Below are 21,618 nucleotides of genomic sequence, written 5' to 3' on the forward strand. Positions count from 1 at the left end.
GACGTGGGTGTCGGGCGTGCCAAATTTTGTTGCGATCGCGCTACTGATGGCCTGATGGATCATTTGAGATCTAAAATCCCATCTCAACCAAAACTATATCATCCCTTTAGAGAATTCTCTGAGCATTTCAAATTCTCTGTATTCGTACTAGTTCTTCATCTAAGGTTCCAGCCAAGAAGATGTGACCTACCCTGCCGACATTACAAATTGTAGAAATTCTTAGAATATGATTGAATCAATTCATTACTTGCCACCTTCCCAAAGATAACTTGTGCCAGGTGTGCTTACCTTCTCCCTGTCATAATCATGGACAATGACTTCAAACACCACCCTGTACAGCAGAGATAGCATTCATATTGTAATGCCAGATGCTCATCAAGTAAACAGGTGATGATGAGGAATGGTTCCACAGGAAGTTCTCACTTTAAATTAAATTGAATATGTTTTGTGTATATTCTACATAGACATGAATTAAAGCAAGTTCTGCAAAGCCCTCCTATAGTCATCAATGCCTTGCCTCCCCATATTCCTCCCTACCCCAGATGGCAGATGAATGTCACTAACTTATCTACTGTCAAGAATGTTTCACTGGTATTCTTGCATGGGTAGTCTGAACACACACACACACAAGTGATCAGCAATTTATGTGGCCAGTGACATACATATATTATACACATATGTTATGAGAATGATATGGTCATTGAAGCTGCAGTTGACTACCCAGGCATGAGGAATCAGAATGAACTACAGTAGTATTTCAAATGATGATAATAAGATAATGATTATAATGATAATAGAAATAATAATGTTTAATTTCTCAGCACTTGCTACTGCATATTTTGAGTAAACTTTATTGCCATGTTTCATATTTCTTTATCCTGTAACAGGCTTTAGGAAGGGTTTGATCAACGACTATGGAGCTATGGTGAATCCTGCAAACAAAATATTTGCTTGAGGTGCCTGTGCATATTCATTTTCAAGAGAATGAAAGAATTCCACAAATATGAATGGATCAATGAAAGATATTTCTGTGTCCTTGCACAGAGCCTGTCAAAATGGACATTATGATATGGTAACGCACCTTATTGAAAATGGTGCAGATGTGAATGCAACTGATGAAAATGCTCTAACGCCACTAATCCTTGCATCTGTAAATGGACATGTGAGAAGCGTTCAGTACCTTGCCAACAATGGAGCTGACATTCATGCTGCCGACAAAAATGGCAACACATCATTATTTAGTACATGCGTTGAAGGTCATCTTGAAATTACAAAATATCTGGTAGAAAAGGAAGCAGATGTCAATGTCAGAAATAAACATGGTTCTGCTCCTTTACATGCTGCATCTGTAAATGGACACCTCGACATTGTCAAATATCTTCTTGACAAAGGAGCCAATGTCAACGCTTTGGATGATGAGGGCATGGCACCCTTGCATGTTGCATCTAAACACAAAGAAGTTGTAAATGTTCTGCTTACTCGAGGGGCCAATGTAAATGCCACTGACAACCGTGGTAACACACCTTTGATCATTTCATCTGTAAGAGGTCATATTGATGTGCTTATCTACCTTCTTAACATGGGAAGCAATGTGAATACTTCAAATATGAGAGGAATCACCCCCTTGCAAGTTATTTGTCATGGAGGAGATCTAGAAATTGCCACATTTCTCATTCAAAATGGGGCCAATGTCAATACTTGTGATAAAATTGGCACCACACCCTTACTCATAGCATGTATGAATGGATTTACCCAAATTGTGTCTTTGTTGCTTGATAAAGGTGCAAATATGAATATGGGAAACAACAATGACTTGTCTCCTTTACAATTTGCTTGTCAACTTGGACACCTTAAAGTTGTCATTGCTCTTGTGGACAAGGGTGCTGATGTTAATTTTGCCAGCAGAGATGGTTGCACATCCCTGCAAGGGGCATCTCAGAATGGACATCTTGAAGTGGCACACTACTTGATCGACAAAGGAGCTGATGTAAATGCTGCTGATAAGCAAGGACATACTGCCCTCGCCCTTGCTTCTTTTAATGGACACCCAGATGTTGTTTCCTACCTTGTTAACTGTGGAGCTGATGTGAATGCTGGAACTGTGGATGAGTTAAGACCCTTGAGACTTGCGTGTCAAAATGGACATCTCAATGTTGCTACAATCCTTGTTGACAAAGGAGCAAATGTGAACTTTGCGAGCACAGATGGTTACACGCCTTTACAAGGAGCATGCAGAAATGGTCATCTTGAAGTGGCAAAGTATCTTGCTGACAAAGGAGCCGATATTAATGCTGCTGACAAACAAGGTCACACCGCCCTCACCCTTGCGTCTCTGAATGGACACCCAGATGTTGTTTCCTACCTTGTTAGCCTTGGAGCTGATGTGAATGCCAGAACGGAGGGTGATTTAAGACCCTTGCGACTTGCATGTCAAAATGGACATCTCAATGTTGCCAAAATTCTTGTTGACAATGGAGCTAGTGTTAACTTTGCCAATAAAGATGGGTACACACCCTTACAACGAGCATCTCAGAATGGACATCTTGAAGTTGCGTGCTTTTTAATTGACAAAGGAGCCGATATTAATGCTGCTGACAAACAAGGTCACACCGCCCTCACCCTTGCGTCTCTGAATGGACACCCAGATGTTGCTTCCTACCTTGTTAGCCTTGGAGCTGATGTGAATGCCAGAACGGAGGGTGATTTGAGACCCTTGCGACTTGCATGTCAAAATGGACATCTCAATGTTGCTAAAATCCTTGTTGACAATGGAGCTAGTGTTAACTTTGCCAATAAAGATGGGTACACACCCTTACAAGGAGCATCTCAGAATGGACATCTTGAAGTTGCATGCTTTTTAATTGACAAAGGAGCTGATATTAATGCTGCTGACAAACAAGGTCACACCGCCCTCACCCTTGCATCTCTAGAAGGACACCCAGATGTTGTTTCCTACCTTGTTAGCCTTGGAGCTGATGTGAATGCCAGAACAGAGGGTGATTTGAGACCCTTGCGACTTGCATGTCAAAATGGACATCTCAATGTTGCTAAAATCCTTGTTGACAATGGAGCTAGTGTTAACTTTGCCAATAAAGATGGGTACACACCCTTACAAGGAGCATCTCAGAATGGACATCTTGAAGTTGCATGCTTTTTAATTGACAAAGGAGCCGATATTAATGCTGCTGACAAACAAGGTCGCACCGCCCTCATCCTTGCTTCTCTGAATGGACACCCAGATGTTGTTTCCTACCTTGTTAGCCTTGGAGCTGATGTGAATGCCAGAACGGAGGGTGATTTGAGACCCTTGCGACTTGCATGTCAAAATGGACATCTCAATGTTGCTAAAATCCTTGTTGACAATGGAGCTAGTGTTAACTTTGCCAATAAAGATGGGTACACACCCTTACAAGGAGCATCTCAGAATGGACATCTTGAAGTTGCTTGCTATTTAATTGACAAAGGAGCTAATGTGAATTATTCAGATAACAAAGGTTGTACATCTCTGTACCTCACATGTGGAAATGGTCATCTAGCAATTGCCTCACATCTTATAGATAAAGGGGCTGATATAAATGCTGCTGATAAATACGGTTACAATGCACTTGCCATATCTTGTCAATACGGACATGCAGATGTTGTTTCGTACCTTGTTAAGTGTGGAGCTGATTTGAATGCTGGAACCGTTTATGATATATTACCCTTGAGACTTACATGTCAAAATGGACATCTCGAGGTTGTGAAAATCCTTGTTGACAATGGAGCTAATGTCAACTGTGCCAACAGAAATGGTTACACACCTTTACAAGGAGCATGCAGAAATGGTCATCTTGAAGTTGCAAGGTATCTTGTTGACAAAGGAGCCAATATTATTGCTGCTGATAAACAAGGTCACAGTGCCCTTACTCTTGCATCTCAAACTGGATACCCTGATGTCGTTTCCTTCCTTGTGAACCATGGTGCTGATATGAATGCTGGAACTGCTGATGATTTCCGACCCTTGCGACTTGCATGTCAATATGGACATCTCAAGGTTGCTAAAATCCTTATTGACAATGGAGCTAATGTCAACTGTGCCAACAAAGATGGTTACACACCCTTACAAGGAGCATGCAATAATGGCCATCTTGAAGTCGCAAAGTATCTTGTTGACAAAGGAGCCGATATTAATCCTGCTGATAAACAAGGTCATAGTGCTCTCACCCTTGCATCTCTGACTGGATACCCTGATGTCGTTTCCTTCCTTGTGAACCATGGTGCTGATATGAATGCTGGAACTGCTGATGATTTACGACCCTTGCGACTTGCATGTCAAAATGGACATCTCAAGGTTGCTAAAATCCTCGTTGACAATGGAGCTAATGTCAACTGTGCCAACAAAGATGGTTACACACCCTTACAAGGAGCATGCAATAATGGCCGTCTTGAAGTGGCAAAGTATCTTGTTGACAAAGGAGCCGATATTAATGCTGCTGATAAACAAGGTCACAGTGCCCTTACTCTTGCATCTCTGACTGGATTCCCTGATGTCGTTTCCTTCCTTGTGAACCATGGTGCTGATATGAATGCTGGAACTGCTGATGATTTACGACCCTTGCGACTTGCATGTCAAAATGGACATCTCAAGGTTGCTAAAATCCTCGTTGACAATGGAGCTAATGTCAACTGTGCCAACAAAGATGGTTACACACCCTTACAAGGAGCATGCAATAATGGCCGTCTTGAAGTGGCAAAGTATCTTGTTGACAAAGGAGCCGATATTAATGCTGCTGATAAACAAGGTCACAGTGCCCTTACTCTTGCATCTCTGACTGGATACCCTGATGTCGTTTCCTTCCTTGTGAACCATGGTGCTGATATGAATGCTGGAACTGCTGATGATTTACGACCCTTGCGACTTGCATGTCAAAATGGACATCTCAAGGTTGCTAGAATCCTTGTTGACGATGGAGCTAATGTCAACTGTGCCAACAAAGATGGTTACACACCTTTACAAGGAGCATGCAGAAATGGTCATCTTGAAGTGGCAAAATATCTTGTTGACAAAGGAGCCGATATTAATGCTGCTGATGAACAAGGTCACAGTGCCCTTACTCTTGCATCTCTGACTGGATACCCTGATGTCGTTTCCTACCTTGTGAACCATGGTGCTGATATGAATGCTGGAACTGCTGATGATTTACGACCATTGCGACTTGCATGTCAAAATGGACATCTCAAAGTTGCTAAAATCCTTGTTGACAATGGAGCTAATGTCAACTGCGCCAACAAAGATGGTTTCACAGCTTTACAAGGAGCATGCAGAAATGGCCATCTTGAAGTAGCAAAGTATCTTGTTGACAAAGGAGCTTACGTTAATGCTCGTGATAAGCAAGGTCACAGTGCCCTCACCCTTGCGTCTGTATATGGATACCCAGATGTTGTGTCTTACCTTGTCGAACATGGAGGTGATGTGGATGCTGAGGATATGGCTGATTTACAACCTTTGAGACTTGCATGTCAGAATGGACAACTCAAGGTTGCTAAAATTCTTATTGGCAATGGAGCTAATGTGAATTCTGTAAATGAGACTGGTAGAACACCTGCACAAGAAGCATGTCAAAATGGAAATCATGAGGTTTTGGTATACCTTGTTGAAAATGGTGCAAATGTAAATGCTGTGGATGAAGATGGTCGTACGCCTGTTATCACTGCATCTATTAATGGACAGCTGAGAAGTGTATTCTACCTTGTCAACAATGAGGCTGACATTCATGCCAGGGACAAAAATGGTAACACATCATTGCTTAGTGCATGTTTTGAGGGACATCTTGAGGTTACAAAATATCTTGTTGAAAAGGGATCTGATGTCAATGTCAGAAATAAACATGGTTTTTCTCCCGTATATGCTGCATCTGTAGGGGGACACCTTGACATTGTCAAATATCTATTTGACAAAGGAGCCAATGTTGGTGCTTTGAGTGATAAGGATGACAGAAATGGTAACACATCATTGCTCAGTGCATGTTTTGAGGGACATCTTGAGGTTACAAAATATCTTGTTGAAAAGGGATCTGATATCAATGTAAAAAATAAACATGGTTTTTCTCCTTTACATGTTGCATCTGGAATGGGACACCTTGATTTTGTGAAATATCTTCTAGACAAAGGAGCCAATGTCAATGCTCTGAATGATGGGGATTTGACACCCTTGCATGTTGCATCTGACAACAAAGAAGTTGTAAATGTTCTTGTTACTCAAGGGGCCAATATAAATGCCACTGACAGTAATGGTAACACACCTTTAATCATAGCATCTGGAAGGGGCCATGTTGAAGCAGTTGAATACTTGATTAAAAGAGGTAGCCATGTGAATGCTTCAAGTAGGCATGGTCTCACTCCTTTACATGCTGCATGCCACCCTGGACATCTTAGAATTGCACAAACTCTCATTCATGCTGATGCCGATCTCAATGCTTGTACTGAGGATAAGTTTACGCCCTTGGCTGTTGCATGTGAAAATGGGCATGCCAACATTGTATCATTGTTGCTTGATATGGGTGCAGATAAAAATATCCGAAACAACAATAATGTAAGTGCATTAGGGCTTGCATGTCAAAATGGACATCACAAAGTTGTCAAGATCCTTATTGATGAGGGAGTTGATGTGGATTCTGTTGATGAAAATGGCTACACACGTTTGTATATTGCATGTCAGAATGGACATTTCCAAATTGCTAAAATTCTTGTTGATGGTGATGCTGATGTTAATTTTGTCACCAAGAATGGTTGCACACCATTACATGAGGCATCTCAGAATGGACAGACTGAAGTTGCATGCTACCTGATTGACAAAGGAGCCAATGTGAATGCCTCTGACAAACAAGGTCACAGTGCACTCACCCTTGCATCTCTGAATGGCTGTCAAGATGTTGTAACCTGTCTTCTGAACCATGGAGCTGATGTGAATGCTGGAACTGTGGATGATTTAAGACCCTTGAGACTTGCTAGTCAAAATGGACATCTCAAGGTTGCTAGAATCCTTGTTGACAATGGATGTGATGTGAATTATGCCAACAAGGATGGTTACACACCCTTACAAGGGGCAAGTCAACATGGATATCTAGAAGTTGTACACTATTTGCTTGACAAAGAAGCTTATGTTAATGCTCCTGACAAACAAGGTCACACTGCCCTCACCCTTGCATCTCTGACTGGACAGGCAGATGTTGTTTCCTTCCTTGTGAACCGTGGTGCTGATGTAGATGCTGGAACTGTGGAAGATATAAGACCCTTGAGACTTGCCTGTCAAAATGGACATCTCAAAGTTGCTACTGTTTTGGTTGATAGTGGAGCTAATGTGAATTATGCCAACAAGGATGGTTACACATCCTTACAAGGAGCATGCAGAAATGGTCATCTTGAAGTGGCAAAGTATCTTGTTGGCAAAGGAGCTGATATTAATGCTGCTGACAAACAAGGTTACACTGCCCTCACCCTTGCATCTCTGAATGGACAGGCAGATGTTGTTTCCTACCTTGTGAACCATGGTGCTGATTTGAACACTGGAACTGTGGATGATTTAAGACCCTTGAGACTTGCATGTCAAAATGGACATCTCAAAGTTGCTACTATCTTGGTTGATAGTGGAGCTAATGTGAATTATGCCAACAAGGATGGTTACACACCCTTACAAGGAGCATGCAGAAATGGCCATCTTGAAGTGGCAAAGTATCTTGTTGGCAAAGGAGCTGATATTAATGCTGCTGACAAACAAGGACACACTGCCCTCACCCTTGCATCTTTGAATGGACACACAGATGTTGTTTCCTACCTTCTTAACCATGGAGCTGATTTGAATGCTGGAACTGTGGATGATTTAAGACCCTTGAGACTTGCATGTGAGAATGGACATCTCAATGTTGCTAAAGTCCTTGTTGAAAATGGATCTGATGTAAGTTCTACCAACAAAAACGGTTACACGCCCTTACAAGGAGCATCTCTGAATGGACATCTTGAAGTTGCATGCTATTTAATTGACAAAGGAGCTGATGTGAATGCTGCTGACAAACAAGGTCTCAGCGCCCTCACTCTTGCATCTTTTAATGGGCACGCAGATGTTGTATCCCACCTCTTGAACTGTGGAGCTGATGTGAATGCTGGAACTGTGGACAGTTTAAGTTCCTTGTCACTTGCATGTTTAAATGGACATCTTGAAGTTGTTACAATCCTAGTTGAAAATGGAGCTGATATAAATGCTTCTGATAAACAAGGCACCAATGGACTCATGCTTGCATCTTTACATGGCCACTCAAGTATCGTCTCTTATCTTTTGAACAATGGGGCTGATTATAACGCTGCTGATAGCAAAGGTCTAACACCACTTTCCTTTGCATCACTCAATGGACATTGTGAAATAGTTTCTTTTCTCTGTGAAAAGGGAGCCAATTTGAATGCTGGAAGCAAAGATGGATATACATCTATGCATGTAGCTTGTCAGAATGGATTTTTGGAGATTGTAGAATATCTTGTTAATAGTGGGGCTAACATTAATGCAAGCAATAAGGATGGTTACACACCGTTGCACATTTCATCTCTCCATGGGCACTTTGAAGTGGTTGATTGTCTTGTTTGTAAAGGAGCATTTCTGAATACTACCAATGCTCAAGGTCAATCTGCTCTCCTTCTTGCATCCATGAAAGGATATCTGGAGATTGTTTCCTACCTCATTCACAAGGGGGCAGATATGAATGCAAAAAGTGAAGAAGGATGCAGGCCTCTATACAGTTCATCTGTGAATGGGCATATCAAAGTTGTCCAGTATCTTGCTGACAATGGATGTGATGTAAATGCTCAAAATGAAGAAGGCTGTACACCATTACAAGGAGCTTGCAGAAATGGTCATCTTGAAGTGGCAAGGTATCTTGTTGTCAAAGGAGCTGATATTAATGCTGCTGATAAACAAGGTTACACCGCCCTCACCCTTGCATCTCTGAATGGACACCCAGATGTTGTTTCCTACCTTGTTAGCTGCGGAGCTGATGTGAATGCTGGAACTGTTGATGATTTACACCCCTTGCGACTTGCATGTCAAAATGGACATCTCAAGGTTGCTAAAATCCTTGTACACAATGGAGCTGATGTAACTTCTACCAGCAAAAGTAAGAAGTGGCGTTCACCTCTTCTCCTTGCAATGCTAAACAGCCACTGTGAGGTTGTTACTTATCTTGTGGATGTAAATGCTGAAGTTAATGTCCAAGACAAAGATGGTTTTACCCCATTACACATCGCAGCATTAAATGGGCATCTCGAGATTGTGAAGTATCTTGTTCAGAAAGGTGCTGATATCAACATTTGCAACAATGATGGCTTTGCCTGTCTTCATTTTGCTGTCTACAATAAGAACTTTGGTGTTATTGATTACCTTATCAAAGAGGGAGCTGATGTTAATATTGTCAGTTCTGCTGGTTTCACACCTATTCATGTAGCTTGTCAAAATGGCAACGCTGAAATTGTTAGCTGTCTTGCCAACAATGGTGCTGACTGTAGCACTAGCACTAAAAAGGGTTTCTCCCCCATTCACATTGCATCACGCTATGGACATGTACAAGTAGTAAAGTGTTTAGTTGAGAATTGCGCAAATGTCAATGAAAGGACTAAACATGGATCCAGTCCCCTACAGATTGCACTTCAAAAAGGACATATGCAAATCTCCTGCTATTTGATACAAAAGGGAGCTGATGTAAATGAAGCTAATGAGGATGGCATGACCCCTCTACATATTGCAATTCAGAAAGGTGATATGGAGTTGTTCACATGTCTTGTTGATAATGGTGCTGATGCTAATGCTACAGCTGTAGACGGTGACACACCTCTACACATTGCGACAAGAGCAGGGAACCTTCAAGTAGTCGCCTCTCTCGTGAGTAAAGCTGCAGATGTGAATGCAAACAATGTGAGAGGTCAAAGTCCTTTACATGTTGCGATCCAAGGAGGAAATCTTCCAGTTGTGTCTTTTCTCATGGAGGAATGTGGTAGTAGAGACACTGCCAGTGTCACAGCTTTAGGCATTGCAGCTGCAGAAGGTCAACTGAACGTTGTGGATTATCTCGTCAGCAAAGGTGCTGATGTCAATGGCTCGACAGGAGAAGGCACAACATCCCTTCATAGGGCAGCTAAACATGGACATCTTGAGGTCGTGATCTGTCTGGTCGCTAATGGTGCCAGGGTAGACATCACAGACAGTAAAGACTACACACCTCTGCATGTTGCAGCAAAAGAAGGATATGTCAACATTGTTGTTCATTTCATCAAGAGCACTGCCTGTACCACAGAGCCTGAAGTTGCTGGTGGGAGATCACAGGTAAATTACACTTTCAAGCTCTGAATAAACGCATGCACACAATGTGCAGCACACTTAACACTTGCATCAGAGTGCTTTCAATAAAAACTTTTAATAGATTTGTCTGTGTAAACTAGATTCTTTCATTCAAGTTTTGTTTGAGTACAGTAGATGATTATGACAATTCGAAAAAAAAAATTGCCATACAGCATCAATGTGTTTACTCATGTAATACTTATTACTTTAGAAATGAAGTGAGTGTGTGCATTCATAAACAGCAATATGCTGTTTTGTTCTTAAAGTTGACTTCTGGTTTTGCCCAAAAATTTTCAAGGTTGATGACCTGATTAACAGTACTGATCGGACAGGCTTCACACCATTGCATCTTGCTACATGGCATGGTCACTCATCTGTGATAGAGGCTCTTGTGGATCACAATGCTGACCTGAACACTCCCTCCGGCAATGGTCGAACATGTCTTCACACAGCTGTCAGACTCTGCAGTGATGACAAAAGACATGTTGAATGTTCACCTTCCCTAACAAAGGTATTCCCTTGTACTTTAAAACAATATACTCACAGCAAATATGTTACATTTTTCATAAAATTGTAACATGATTGTACAGATGCTAACATGAACAAGTGCACCCTTGCATATTTTTTCCACAATTTTTAGTTGATTTCCCTCTAGTAATTTCATAGTAAAGCAATCTCGAAACTAAATTATGCAGGTGAGCACTATAGACTTTAGTTGTTGCTCATGTGATTTCCAAGAATTCCACACAATTTCAACCTTCTACAGACAGTGATTTAAATACACAGATTATGTTACAAAAGAACTTGAGCAAATTCATGAAAGAGAATGTAGAGGTGCAGCTGTAAGTTAGCAAGCAAGCAAGAGTTAAATCGCTAGAAAAAGGGGGAAGTGCACGAATTATTTTCTAGGTTTTGAAAAATGTAAATCAAAAAGAGAAATAAACAAGAATTATTTTCAGTAGAAAAAGACAGATGTTTAATTGAGCAAAAAACATGCAATGGTTTGCTAGCTATTGCTGAATGCAAGTATGCGGTTTTTCAATGATTAAAAAAAATCACCCAGTTCTGATAGTATGCCTATAGAATTTTACCAAATCTGTAGGGATGAAATTCAATTTGTTTTGCTAAATTTTCTTAATGAATGTTTCATAAGAAGGAAAGATTCAATGAATAAAAGCAAATCAACTGGTTCTGATAGTATACCTATAGAATTTTACCAAATCTCTAGGGATGAAATTCAATTTGTTTTGCTGAATTTTCTTAATGAATGTTTCATAAGAAAGAAATGTCTGAAATTAAAAAAAAAAGCCTCATAACATTGATTCATGAAAAAGGAGATCAGCAATGTTTAGAAAATTGGAGACCCATTACACTTGAACTGAGACTATATCAGTCGCACTTTTAGCCACTCGCTTGCAGTTAGTGATTAGTGAAATTGTAAACGCAAATCAAATTGGTTGTATAAAAAAAAATTGATTATCATCTTTCAATATATGTATGACAATTGATATTATTGAATATATGAAAGGGATAGATGGTGCAATAATGATTGCAGAATTTTCTAAAACTTTTGATGCATAAATTATTGCAATTGACTTTAATTTTGTGTTTTTTGTGCTTAGAAAAATTTTATTTTGGTAATATTTTTCAGACATGGATAAAAGTATTGTACGTATCTATTTGGCTTTTAGTGTTAATAAATGGCTGGATATCTGAGTCTTTTTTTTAATACAAAGAGGTATTGGGCAAGGTTGCCTACTTTCAGCTGTACTTTTTGTTCTTGCTGCAGAATTTATGTCAAGAGATCCAAATAAGAAATGATAAGTGCATAAATGGTATTTCTGTTTTAAAGATGAAGGAATTGTTTTGAAATGTAGCTAGACCAAAATTTAAAAAGAGCAAAACATTAGTAATGTGGCTGGGAGCTGCCAAGTCAAAATACTCGATCTTGTGGACAGACACACCCACAAAGTACTTAGGGCTTTATAATTCACCTGATATGGATAAAGTTCAAGCTTTGAATTGGGAAAACAAACTCACAAAACTGCAAAGGCTTTTGGAGAATTTTTTGACTATTGGAGATACAGAAAACTTACTCTGTTTGGTAGATTGATTATTGTAAAAACGAGAGCTTTAATTCAGATAGTTCATTTACGTATGGTTGACACAATTTCTGAGAAATATTTAAAAGACGGAATTTTATGTTATGTACCTTTCTTTTCGCAAACATTTAAAATGTGAAACAAACTACTGTAAAAGTGGATATTTTCGCGCAACTAATTTTTCGCGCTTGGCCGGGTCAGAAGAGTTTCGCGTGTTTTTAATTCCGCGGAATCAAGACATCACGCACAGGAACGTATGGCAAGTAAAAATATTCGCATGCTTTTATTTTCGTGCTAGTTTTTGGTAGCGCGAAATGCGCGAAAATTTTAACACCGCGAAAATTTCCACTTTTACAGTATCATGACTAAAAAGTTTGAAAATGGAGGTGTTACTATGATCGACCTTCAGAAGCAAAAACCCAGTTTCCAACAGATGGATTCAACACGCTCTAAGTGCAGCAAAAGGAACATGGAGTGAAATGTGTTTTATTAGTTTAACTGTCTTGGTGGATTAGAATTCAAATTTAGATCGTTAGAAAATAAAAGTGATAAGTAAGAATCAACTCCCAGTGTTCTATATTGAGATATTAGAAGCTTGGTCAAAGATAGAGAATAATATTTGTTTGAAATATCAACCTATGGTACATGGAGTATCATATGGCATTTTATGGCATCAATGGTAATAAGAATATAACTTTCCTTAAAAATACTTTATATTATGATGGTTGGTTTCAAAGCAAAATTGTATTTTTCAAAGACATTTTCAAGAATGGCAACTATGTATCTATCTACTATATATCCACTAAAGAAATTCTCACCCAACTTAAACGACAGACATGTAAGCTAACATTGTTTTTTTTATTATATTTTCAAAAATCTCAAAATTCCCAAAATCATGGATAAGCAATTGTATGGTATCATGTATAATATTTAATAATAGATTATTCAAAAGTCCTTAGATAAGACTTGGAATAAGATATCAGAAAGGATTTATTCAAGATGTTCCAACCAAACAATTTTATAGACTTCTTTGTACACATTGTCACGATAGCAACAGATGTATATATTGGGAAAAGATATTCAACTCGTAACTTGATTGGTTGAATAACCTGTGTTATTGTAAAGAAAACAAATTAACAGGATTTAATTTAAAGACTTTGTATAATTTTTACCAGTAAAAAGAAAATTGTATAGATGGCACATCAAAACAGATGGGAATATGACAACATTTCGATGTAAATGAAGTTAATTTACATATGTTTATTTAGTGTAAATCAAATAAGAATTTCTTTTTTTGTAATCAAACTTATGCACATATACATAATGTTGATTTTGAGATAACAGGTATGCATAGAACTAAAAGCTCATAAGGAAAATGAATTAGTTTAGCATTTGACAATTGCCTTTTGGTGTAATCACAAATACATACTGTTAAGAAATAAAACAGGAAAAGGGTTATGTGAAACAAATTTGCAGTATCTGTTGGAAAAAGAAATCTGTAAAAGAATTGAGGAAGATTTGAATAGCAAGAAAAGACATAGATGACCAAAGCAAATGATGCATATTGTGTTAATAATTTGTGGAGGTTTTTTTTTTATCTCGAGAATATTTTTACGAAGTACAATGATCATCCCCTGCTTTTTGAAAGAGACAAGTCAAGCAATTTTTTTTATTATGCTAGAAGATTGACGATATATTGACTTCTCTGCATATTTTCTGTACATCATTGTCCAGCGGTGACGGCTTGAATTGTTGTAGTCTTCTCATCCGGCGTTGGCAGCATCAAAGTGGAAAAAATGCTACTTTTGAGTGGATGATCTGATTAATTTAAAGTGTCACTGATGTGTTCTGCTGGGGTTGGACTACCAAGGGTAAAATGATTTCAGTTATCATCTTAGTTTTTTTTTTTTCAAAATTGAACAGGTATGGCTGCAGTGTGAGTAGATACTGTATCTCAGTTGCAGGAACAAACACAGTAATTAATTCTGTGGTACCTGAACAAATACTTGCAATGCAGATAATGATATGGGAGCACCACAGGGATCTTGGCATTATGGTTGACCTTCTCTTGGAGCTCAGGTGGGCATCAAATCCTGAGGGTTGTTGCTTTATGTTTCATGTCTTAAGTCACTTCTCACGGTGGATTTTGTTTACAATATATTTTTCTACAATAAACACAGATCATTGATGATTCCTGTGATGGCAATCTTGCACCTGAGAAAGCCCTTATCCTCTACCTTCTTCAGCATGGGGCAGACCCAAATGTTACTGACAATAGAGGGAAAGTTCCTCTCCAGTATGCACATGATGATGTCCATGACTTGATGTCAAGGTGAAATTTGTCATATTTCATTAGATATACACATATACAGTCAAACCTGTCTATAGCGGCCACCCAAGGGATACGGAAAAAGTGGCCGTTATAGACAGGTGGCCGCTATAGACAGGTAATTCAACTTTGTGTGCATTGCCTACATGTACATGTACCATCGTTGTATATACATGTACATTTATGTGTGTACGTATGCACACGTGTGTATCATGCATCTACTAGAACAATGCCGGTGTTTATGAAATTGTTGCACAGTACACTAGATGTAGCATGTGCACAGTCATGAATTAGTGCATTATTGTGACTGAATAAGTGATGAATGCAACGGTGGCGATCACTAAATGTTGCCCAGAAATGACTGGCACAGCTAAAAAGCAGAAAAACACCCTGAATTATCAGCTCGGCTACGGCTCCATCGGGTTTTTGGCCGCTATAGACAGGTTAAAATCTACCGCGGGAAACAAAATTTGTGGCCGCTGGCCGCGTTAGACAGGTGGCCGCTATACACAGGGTCTTTAACATGGCTTTTCTCTCGGGGGGATTTTTCAGTGGCCGCTATAGACAGGTGGCCGCTAAGGCAGGTTTGACTGTATCTAGATGTCCTGTGAATTTGTGAATAATATTTATGCTATATATCCCTTTCAGGTTATTTTGATTGATGAAATTCCCTACATTTCTTCAAGGTTTCAATATCTAAAAGTGACTTCTTTTGTACTGTTTATTATCTTAGGCTACTTGTCTTTAAAGTATGTATTTGAAACTTTCTTAGAATTTATATTGAACTTTTACACCACACACCTGTTCACATACCAGTCTTTCAAGGAATTGTTTGTGGTGTTTATTGTCCCCGAGCAGGGGACTCGAAATGGGCTCCGTACGTGTGTGTGTCCGTGTGTGTGTCCGTCTGTCCGTGTGTTCGTCCGTGTGTGATCAAAATGTTAAATTTGCTACTTCTCTGTCATTTATGAGCCAATTTTGATTCTGTTTGCTTTATATGATAGCACTACATGGGAGCTTTGAAACTTCTACACAGAATTTCAAGTGTGACCTTTGACCTTGACCTTTGACCTATATTGTACATTTTGCTACAAAATGCTTCTCCTTCGCCATTTCTAACCCAATTTCTATTCCGTTTGCTTTATGTGATGGCACTAAGTGAGGGCTTCAAAACTTCTACAGAGAATTTTGACCTTTGACTTCTTTGACCTTTGACCTTGATTTTTGACCTGTATTGTACATTTTGCTACAAAATGCTACTCCTTCGCCATTTCTAACCTGATTTCGATTCCGTTTGCTTTATGTGATGGCACTAGGTGAGGGCTTCAAAACTTTGACACAAAAACCTTTGACTTTTTGACCTTTGACCTTGATTTTTGACCTATATTGTACATTGGTTACAAAATGCTACTCCTTCGCCATTTCAAACCCGATTTCGATTCTGTTTGCTTTATGTGATGGCACTAGGTGAGGGCTTCAAAACTTCTACACAGAATATTGACCTTTGACTTCTTTGACCTTTGACCTTGATTTTTTACCTATATTGTACATTTTTCTACAAAATGCTACTTCCGGTGGGGACATATATTACGCACCGCGTAATTTCTACTTTTCCTTGTTTTTTTTTGTGTGTTTTTATTGATATGCAAATTTTATTGCAGTTTAGAAAGTACAGTATCAACATTTTTTAAGAACGATAAATCCCGAGTGCATCATTGAAATAAAACACTTCGTTCTTTGATTGACAGTCAGGATTGTAGTGGAGTTTGTTCACAGGTCACAACAATGCTGCAAATGAACCTAGTGGCAGTGCCCTGACCTGTGTTACCACATCTGTTTACCTTCACAATGTGTGATGTCCAGCTAGCACTACACTGTTTACAGTCTCTTGATCTTAAAGAATCCTTGATGTATTCTACATAAAAGAAAGGTAATAGCCCCTGCCATGTAGGAGGGCATAAATGTATTTCAAAGCCTTTTGTTATTCAGCTAAATAACACCTCAGGCGGGAGCATGTAAAGCAGAATGATAGTAGGCCTTATGTCTGCAAACAATGAAATGACTGGTTTTAAATTCTGGCTGTTTCGTGTTCCTGTGAGCGTCTTACACTTTCAAACTTCAGAATTTACAGTTCATTGCAAAAAAAGTGTTTTTGCTCCTCAAAAGATGTTTTTCCAGTGGACAAGATTTGCTTATTGTTGGAGCTGTTTTGACGTAGAATGATGTCTTATTTCCAAGTAAAATGCAATAGACACAAAGATTGTTTGTAACTTCAGGCTTTTCTTTTCCTGTCAACATTTGTTTACTTTCTTCATATAGGCAAACATTGGGTGCAGTTCCTGAGAGTCAAGTTCTGAAACCAGCAACTGTTGAACACGGTAATCATCTGTAGAAGATATTTACATCTGATGCACATCTAATCGATGTTATTCAGTGTTGAGGATATTGTAACTCATAAAAAAAGCTGCTTCTGCACTATTCCTTTTTAATTTTCAATCCATAGTAAAGAAAGAAAATCCAATTTTTGGTAACATGAATTCATGACTCAGCTCCTTGTCGCCCTGACAAAGTTACATTCCCCAAAGCTACAAAACATTTTTACAAGTGTAATATTTGCCCCCCCCCCCCCCCCCCCCCCGGAAAAAAAAAAAGAGAGAGAGAGAGAGAGAAGATTGACTTGTATTTTAGGGGGAAAAAAACTTTCGATTATCTTTATTACTTTTTGTGTCAGTTCTATCTCAGACATTTTCAAAATGTGCTGTACCACCAACCTTATCTCATTAATATACAAGGGAACCAGAAGGTATTAAGCAATTTAAAAATGGGGTAAGTGGGACACTGGGGCAAGTGGGACACTTGAAGGATTATGTGTTTTTGCATCATTTAGGAGACGCCATTAGTGGAGTAAGAGTTTTGTACGAACAAAGAAATATGTAGAAACAAAAATGGATGCCTCCTTAGAATCATCAGAGCTAAAATCGTCAATAAACTTGAACATCCATATCCTGACTTTAAGATTTTGTGCCATGCTATTTTATGAATAACAATAAATAAGATGTGGTGTTTACTGTCTTATTTGTTAAAAACAAAAATGTATTTTAAGTTTCCCACGTACCTCACTGGATACCCTTAGTGAATTTCACCTTTCACAGCTGAATGAACACAGGTTTATATCTAATTATGGTAGATTTTTTCTTTAAGGTAATTATTTTTGTACTCATGGAAGGCCAACTTAGACAAGGCTGACGGTACAATTATGAGATTCTTTACTGAAAGTATTTCAAATTAAACTATCATGAACAAATGCCTCATCTCCCGTGTGCTTGACTGCATCAAATCCTCGAAGTGACTTTTGCAAAACTATGTTTGTTTGTTACCATTTGTTGGTTAGGTTTTATTGTGATGATAATCATATTTGTATACGAACTGGAGAATAACATGCTCTTTTCAAACTCTGGAAAAATGAATATGCAAACTAGATTATCTTTCATACTCCTATGACTTCCGTCTTGTTAGAAGTCATCTGTCTTATTAGATGAGGTGGCTGCCATGAACAGAATACTTTTCTATCTGAATTTGATATTGGCTGACTTCAAGTTAATTTATATCATTGTATTTTTGCTTCTGCACTAACACAGACAATACAGGCAATGCGGAACAATTTGTGGCCACCAGTCAAGATGATTTTGATGTAACCCTGCGAGCCCTGGAGCACTATGGTATACAGATTGCCACAGAGTTAGATGAGCATCACCAAATTAATATCCAACCGCTCCTGAAAGCTCCAGATGACCTGATCCTTGGGGAAGGAGAAGTAGTGATTGCAGCTGGTCTGAAGTTCACTTCACCCTTTGAACAACTTGGGAAACCGTTCAAAATCATCATGCCACACTGTGCCATGTTCACACAACCTCACCGCGCATCCATTCTGCTGTACCATCGCAGTGACGGTATCAAAGGGATGATATAGTATTGGTGGAGAGGAGGATTGAGCTTTTAACTTTTTTGCAGGATACCAAGAAACCACTTATGGAATGTTACAGAGCATACCATTTTAAGAGGACTATAAAGAATAAGAGGACTAAGAATAAAAAGTTATTTTGATAAAAATCAGTTTTGAATTGGCCGAGAATGAAAATCAAAGTAAAACAAAGCAATCCTAATGAAAGGTGGGTCCCATCTGTTATTCTGATCGCTTTGTTTTAAATATATCTCGGCCATTTCAAAACCAATTATCATCAAATAAACATAGAATTTCCTTCAGGATTATGTGTTTTCTCATATTTTATAGGAGGATTCTCATTATCCTATCTAAAAGAGTTAGAAGCCTGAAGCCAGGTCTCAAACGAAACTATACCATCCCTTTAAATGGATATTGCATCTTGTACCATACATGTTGTACATAGAGGTAATATTCTGTTGTGCTATACAGTACCACACAAGAAACAGCACAATTTTTTTTTTTTTTTTTGTTTGGTGTATTTCTGTCTTCTTGTAATGGCGACGCTCAAACCCTCAAGGCGCAGGTCTAGATTTTGGCTGGTGAGAATGATTTATTGTCCTGAGACTTAAAAGACTTCACAGGGTTATTGCCTATGGCTTTTTAGCATCAGCCTTTGACTCTCTAATGCCGAGACTTTGATTGTAGATTCTCAGTGTTTTGTTTCAGACTGCACCTGTTCAATTTTTAGCTTAAGTTTCTTTTCATGATACAACTTTTTGTCTTCTTAAGGTTCACACTTTACCGAGAAATAATTCAGTAGCTCTTTCATTGGCACAATTCTCTTAAACAGAACCGAAATGAAATTCTTGTTTAATGTTTTCTTGTTTTCTTTCAGACTCAGAACTGTTTTCTGTGGCATCAGTAACTTCTGGCACTGTCAGTTTAGAAAGGAACACCTTGGAATTGACCGTCAACCACTTTTGTCAATGGTGGATTGTTGCGGCGATTGACCAGTTCTTTATTGGCAAAAAGGTTATTTGCACAGCATATGTGCCAGAGCATACAAGAGCAGGAGAGAGGCACACAGTTCCCTTAATTCTTCATGATGACATTAAGGGTTTGTCTCAGGTATGCATCTTAATGGCAATGAAGTATCCTTTATTAATCTCCGAAGTATCTAGTCACAATCTTTAGAGGTACACCAGAATCTCACTATTTTCTATTCAATTGCCCTCCCCTTTTAATCGATTATACCATGATTATAATGAAATTTGGTCACAATGAAGTTAAATTTTAGGTCTCAGATTTTTTTCTCTATATCTCTCTCTCTCTCTCTCTCTCTCTCTCTCTCTCTCTCTATATATATATATATATATATATATATATATATATATATAAAATTGCAGGAGATTCAAAATGAGAAGGCGGCAAAGGGCTTTGTTGAGGCACGTGGTGGCTATGGTGAACAGTTCTACGTGAGATGGCGTGAGGGCGAAGTCAACATCACTCAGTCTGTAAACAAGGAGGTGGTGGATACTGCAGTGAGTGTTTCATGCTTAAATATTTTTTTTGTCTCTTTTCTACCTTACCTTGTACTTGTATTTTGTAATATTTGAGGAAGAGGGCTAGTTTTGTAGTAACACCTTGTATATGTTGTTCTTTAAAAAGGAAGGCAAATAGTGACAGTCAAAGGGCAGCTGTAAGCTGGAAGTTGAGGTTGTACTAATGCATTTTTTCATTATGATTTATACTTTGAGTTATCAAGTTATTGTCTTACTAAGTTTGACTTGAATTAAAACAGCCAATCTCAATGCAATGGGATGGAATAGGATTGAGATATCATGACCATGTGAATGTTTCAAGTTTCAAGTTTATTTCACATCTTTCAAAAAAGGTACAGCATAAAGAAAAACAACATATGAATTATGTATCATATTTCACGCTAAAACCATAACTAAAATACAATGCGAAATACTACCCAAAATTGATGGAAATAAGGTCAGATAACATATCACCTGAAACATGAAAGCACAGCAGATGTGAGGGATTAGCAGATAAAGCCATGAACCTATCAAGGCTATAATCCCTTTTTGACTGCCCTTCTTTCATTTGCTGCAAACAAAAACAAATATAAACTTAAGAGTTGAATGACAAAGAACAATACATAAATGAACAACAGGCAATCAATGAAACTTACATTCTTTCCATAACAGATTTTTTTTTTTCCTGATCGCATAAATATTGTATTAATATATGTATTTATGAAATCAGAAAAAAAAAAGATAAGAGAAAAAAAAATTATTACAAGAACAAACGGCATGTATCTCAATATTAGCATGAATTTGTCTTAATGATGTGTGCTCTGTAGATGTATGTTTGCTATTACTGTAAATCTCACTGTTAACACTTCTCTGCTTTATTTGTACACAGACAATGAGCATTCGCTCATTCTACTGGCTGGACAGACATGAAATTACCTTCATCACTGAGGCTCAGGGAGTGGGTGTAAAGGACATAGATGTTGCTTTTGAAGTGAAACAGTGCATTCAGAAAACAATCAGGTTCCTGATGAAGTTCACTGGTAAGTCCTGGCATATATACTAGTACATGTATTGCTAACATCAAATACAAGATTGCAAAGACAATGTGAAATAACACGTATTTAGTCAACAGAAAAATACATGTCAGCAAAATTCTCCTTACCAACTTCGTCCATTGCACTGCTTAAATTGATTAAATTGATTAACACTAAAATGTGACTAATGAATGATGAACCTCCTTCCCAAGTCTGGAGATTAGTGTCACAACTGATCTCATAAAGAAGCTATCGCTGTATGTAATGCATGGTTCTTCACTGATCTCATTTATAATTTGAAGCATGAAATTA

The 21,618-nt window shown here is 38.4% G+C and overlaps 1 protein-coding gene across 1 annotated transcript; it reads left to right on the plus strand.

Moving 5' to 3' along the window:
* Positions 1-1,292: 1,292 nt before the first annotated feature.
* On the plus strand, positions 1,293-19,925 carry LOC139726845 (uncharacterized). The gene is made up of 6 exons (XM_071637837.1): positions 1,293-10,342; positions 10,656-10,868; positions 14,640-14,791; positions 17,108-17,166; positions 18,427-18,738; positions 19,627-19,925. The coding sequence occupies exons 1-6, from the start codon at positions 1,424-1,426 to the stop codon at positions 19,923-19,925; spliced, it is 9,954 nt and encodes a 3,317-aa protein (XP_071493938.1). The 5' UTR covers positions 1,293-1,423.
* Positions 19,926-21,618: the final 1,693 nt, after the last annotated feature.

Source organism: Diadema antillarum, unplaced genomic scaffold, assembly GCF_040938485.1.
Source record: "Diadema antillarum isolate AM-2024a unplaced genomic scaffold, OU_Dant_1.0 seq00000102_RagTag, whole genome shotgun sequence".
NCBI classification, from domain to species: Eukaryota; Metazoa; Echinodermata; class Echinoidea; order Diadematoida; family Diadematidae; genus Diadema; species Diadema antillarum.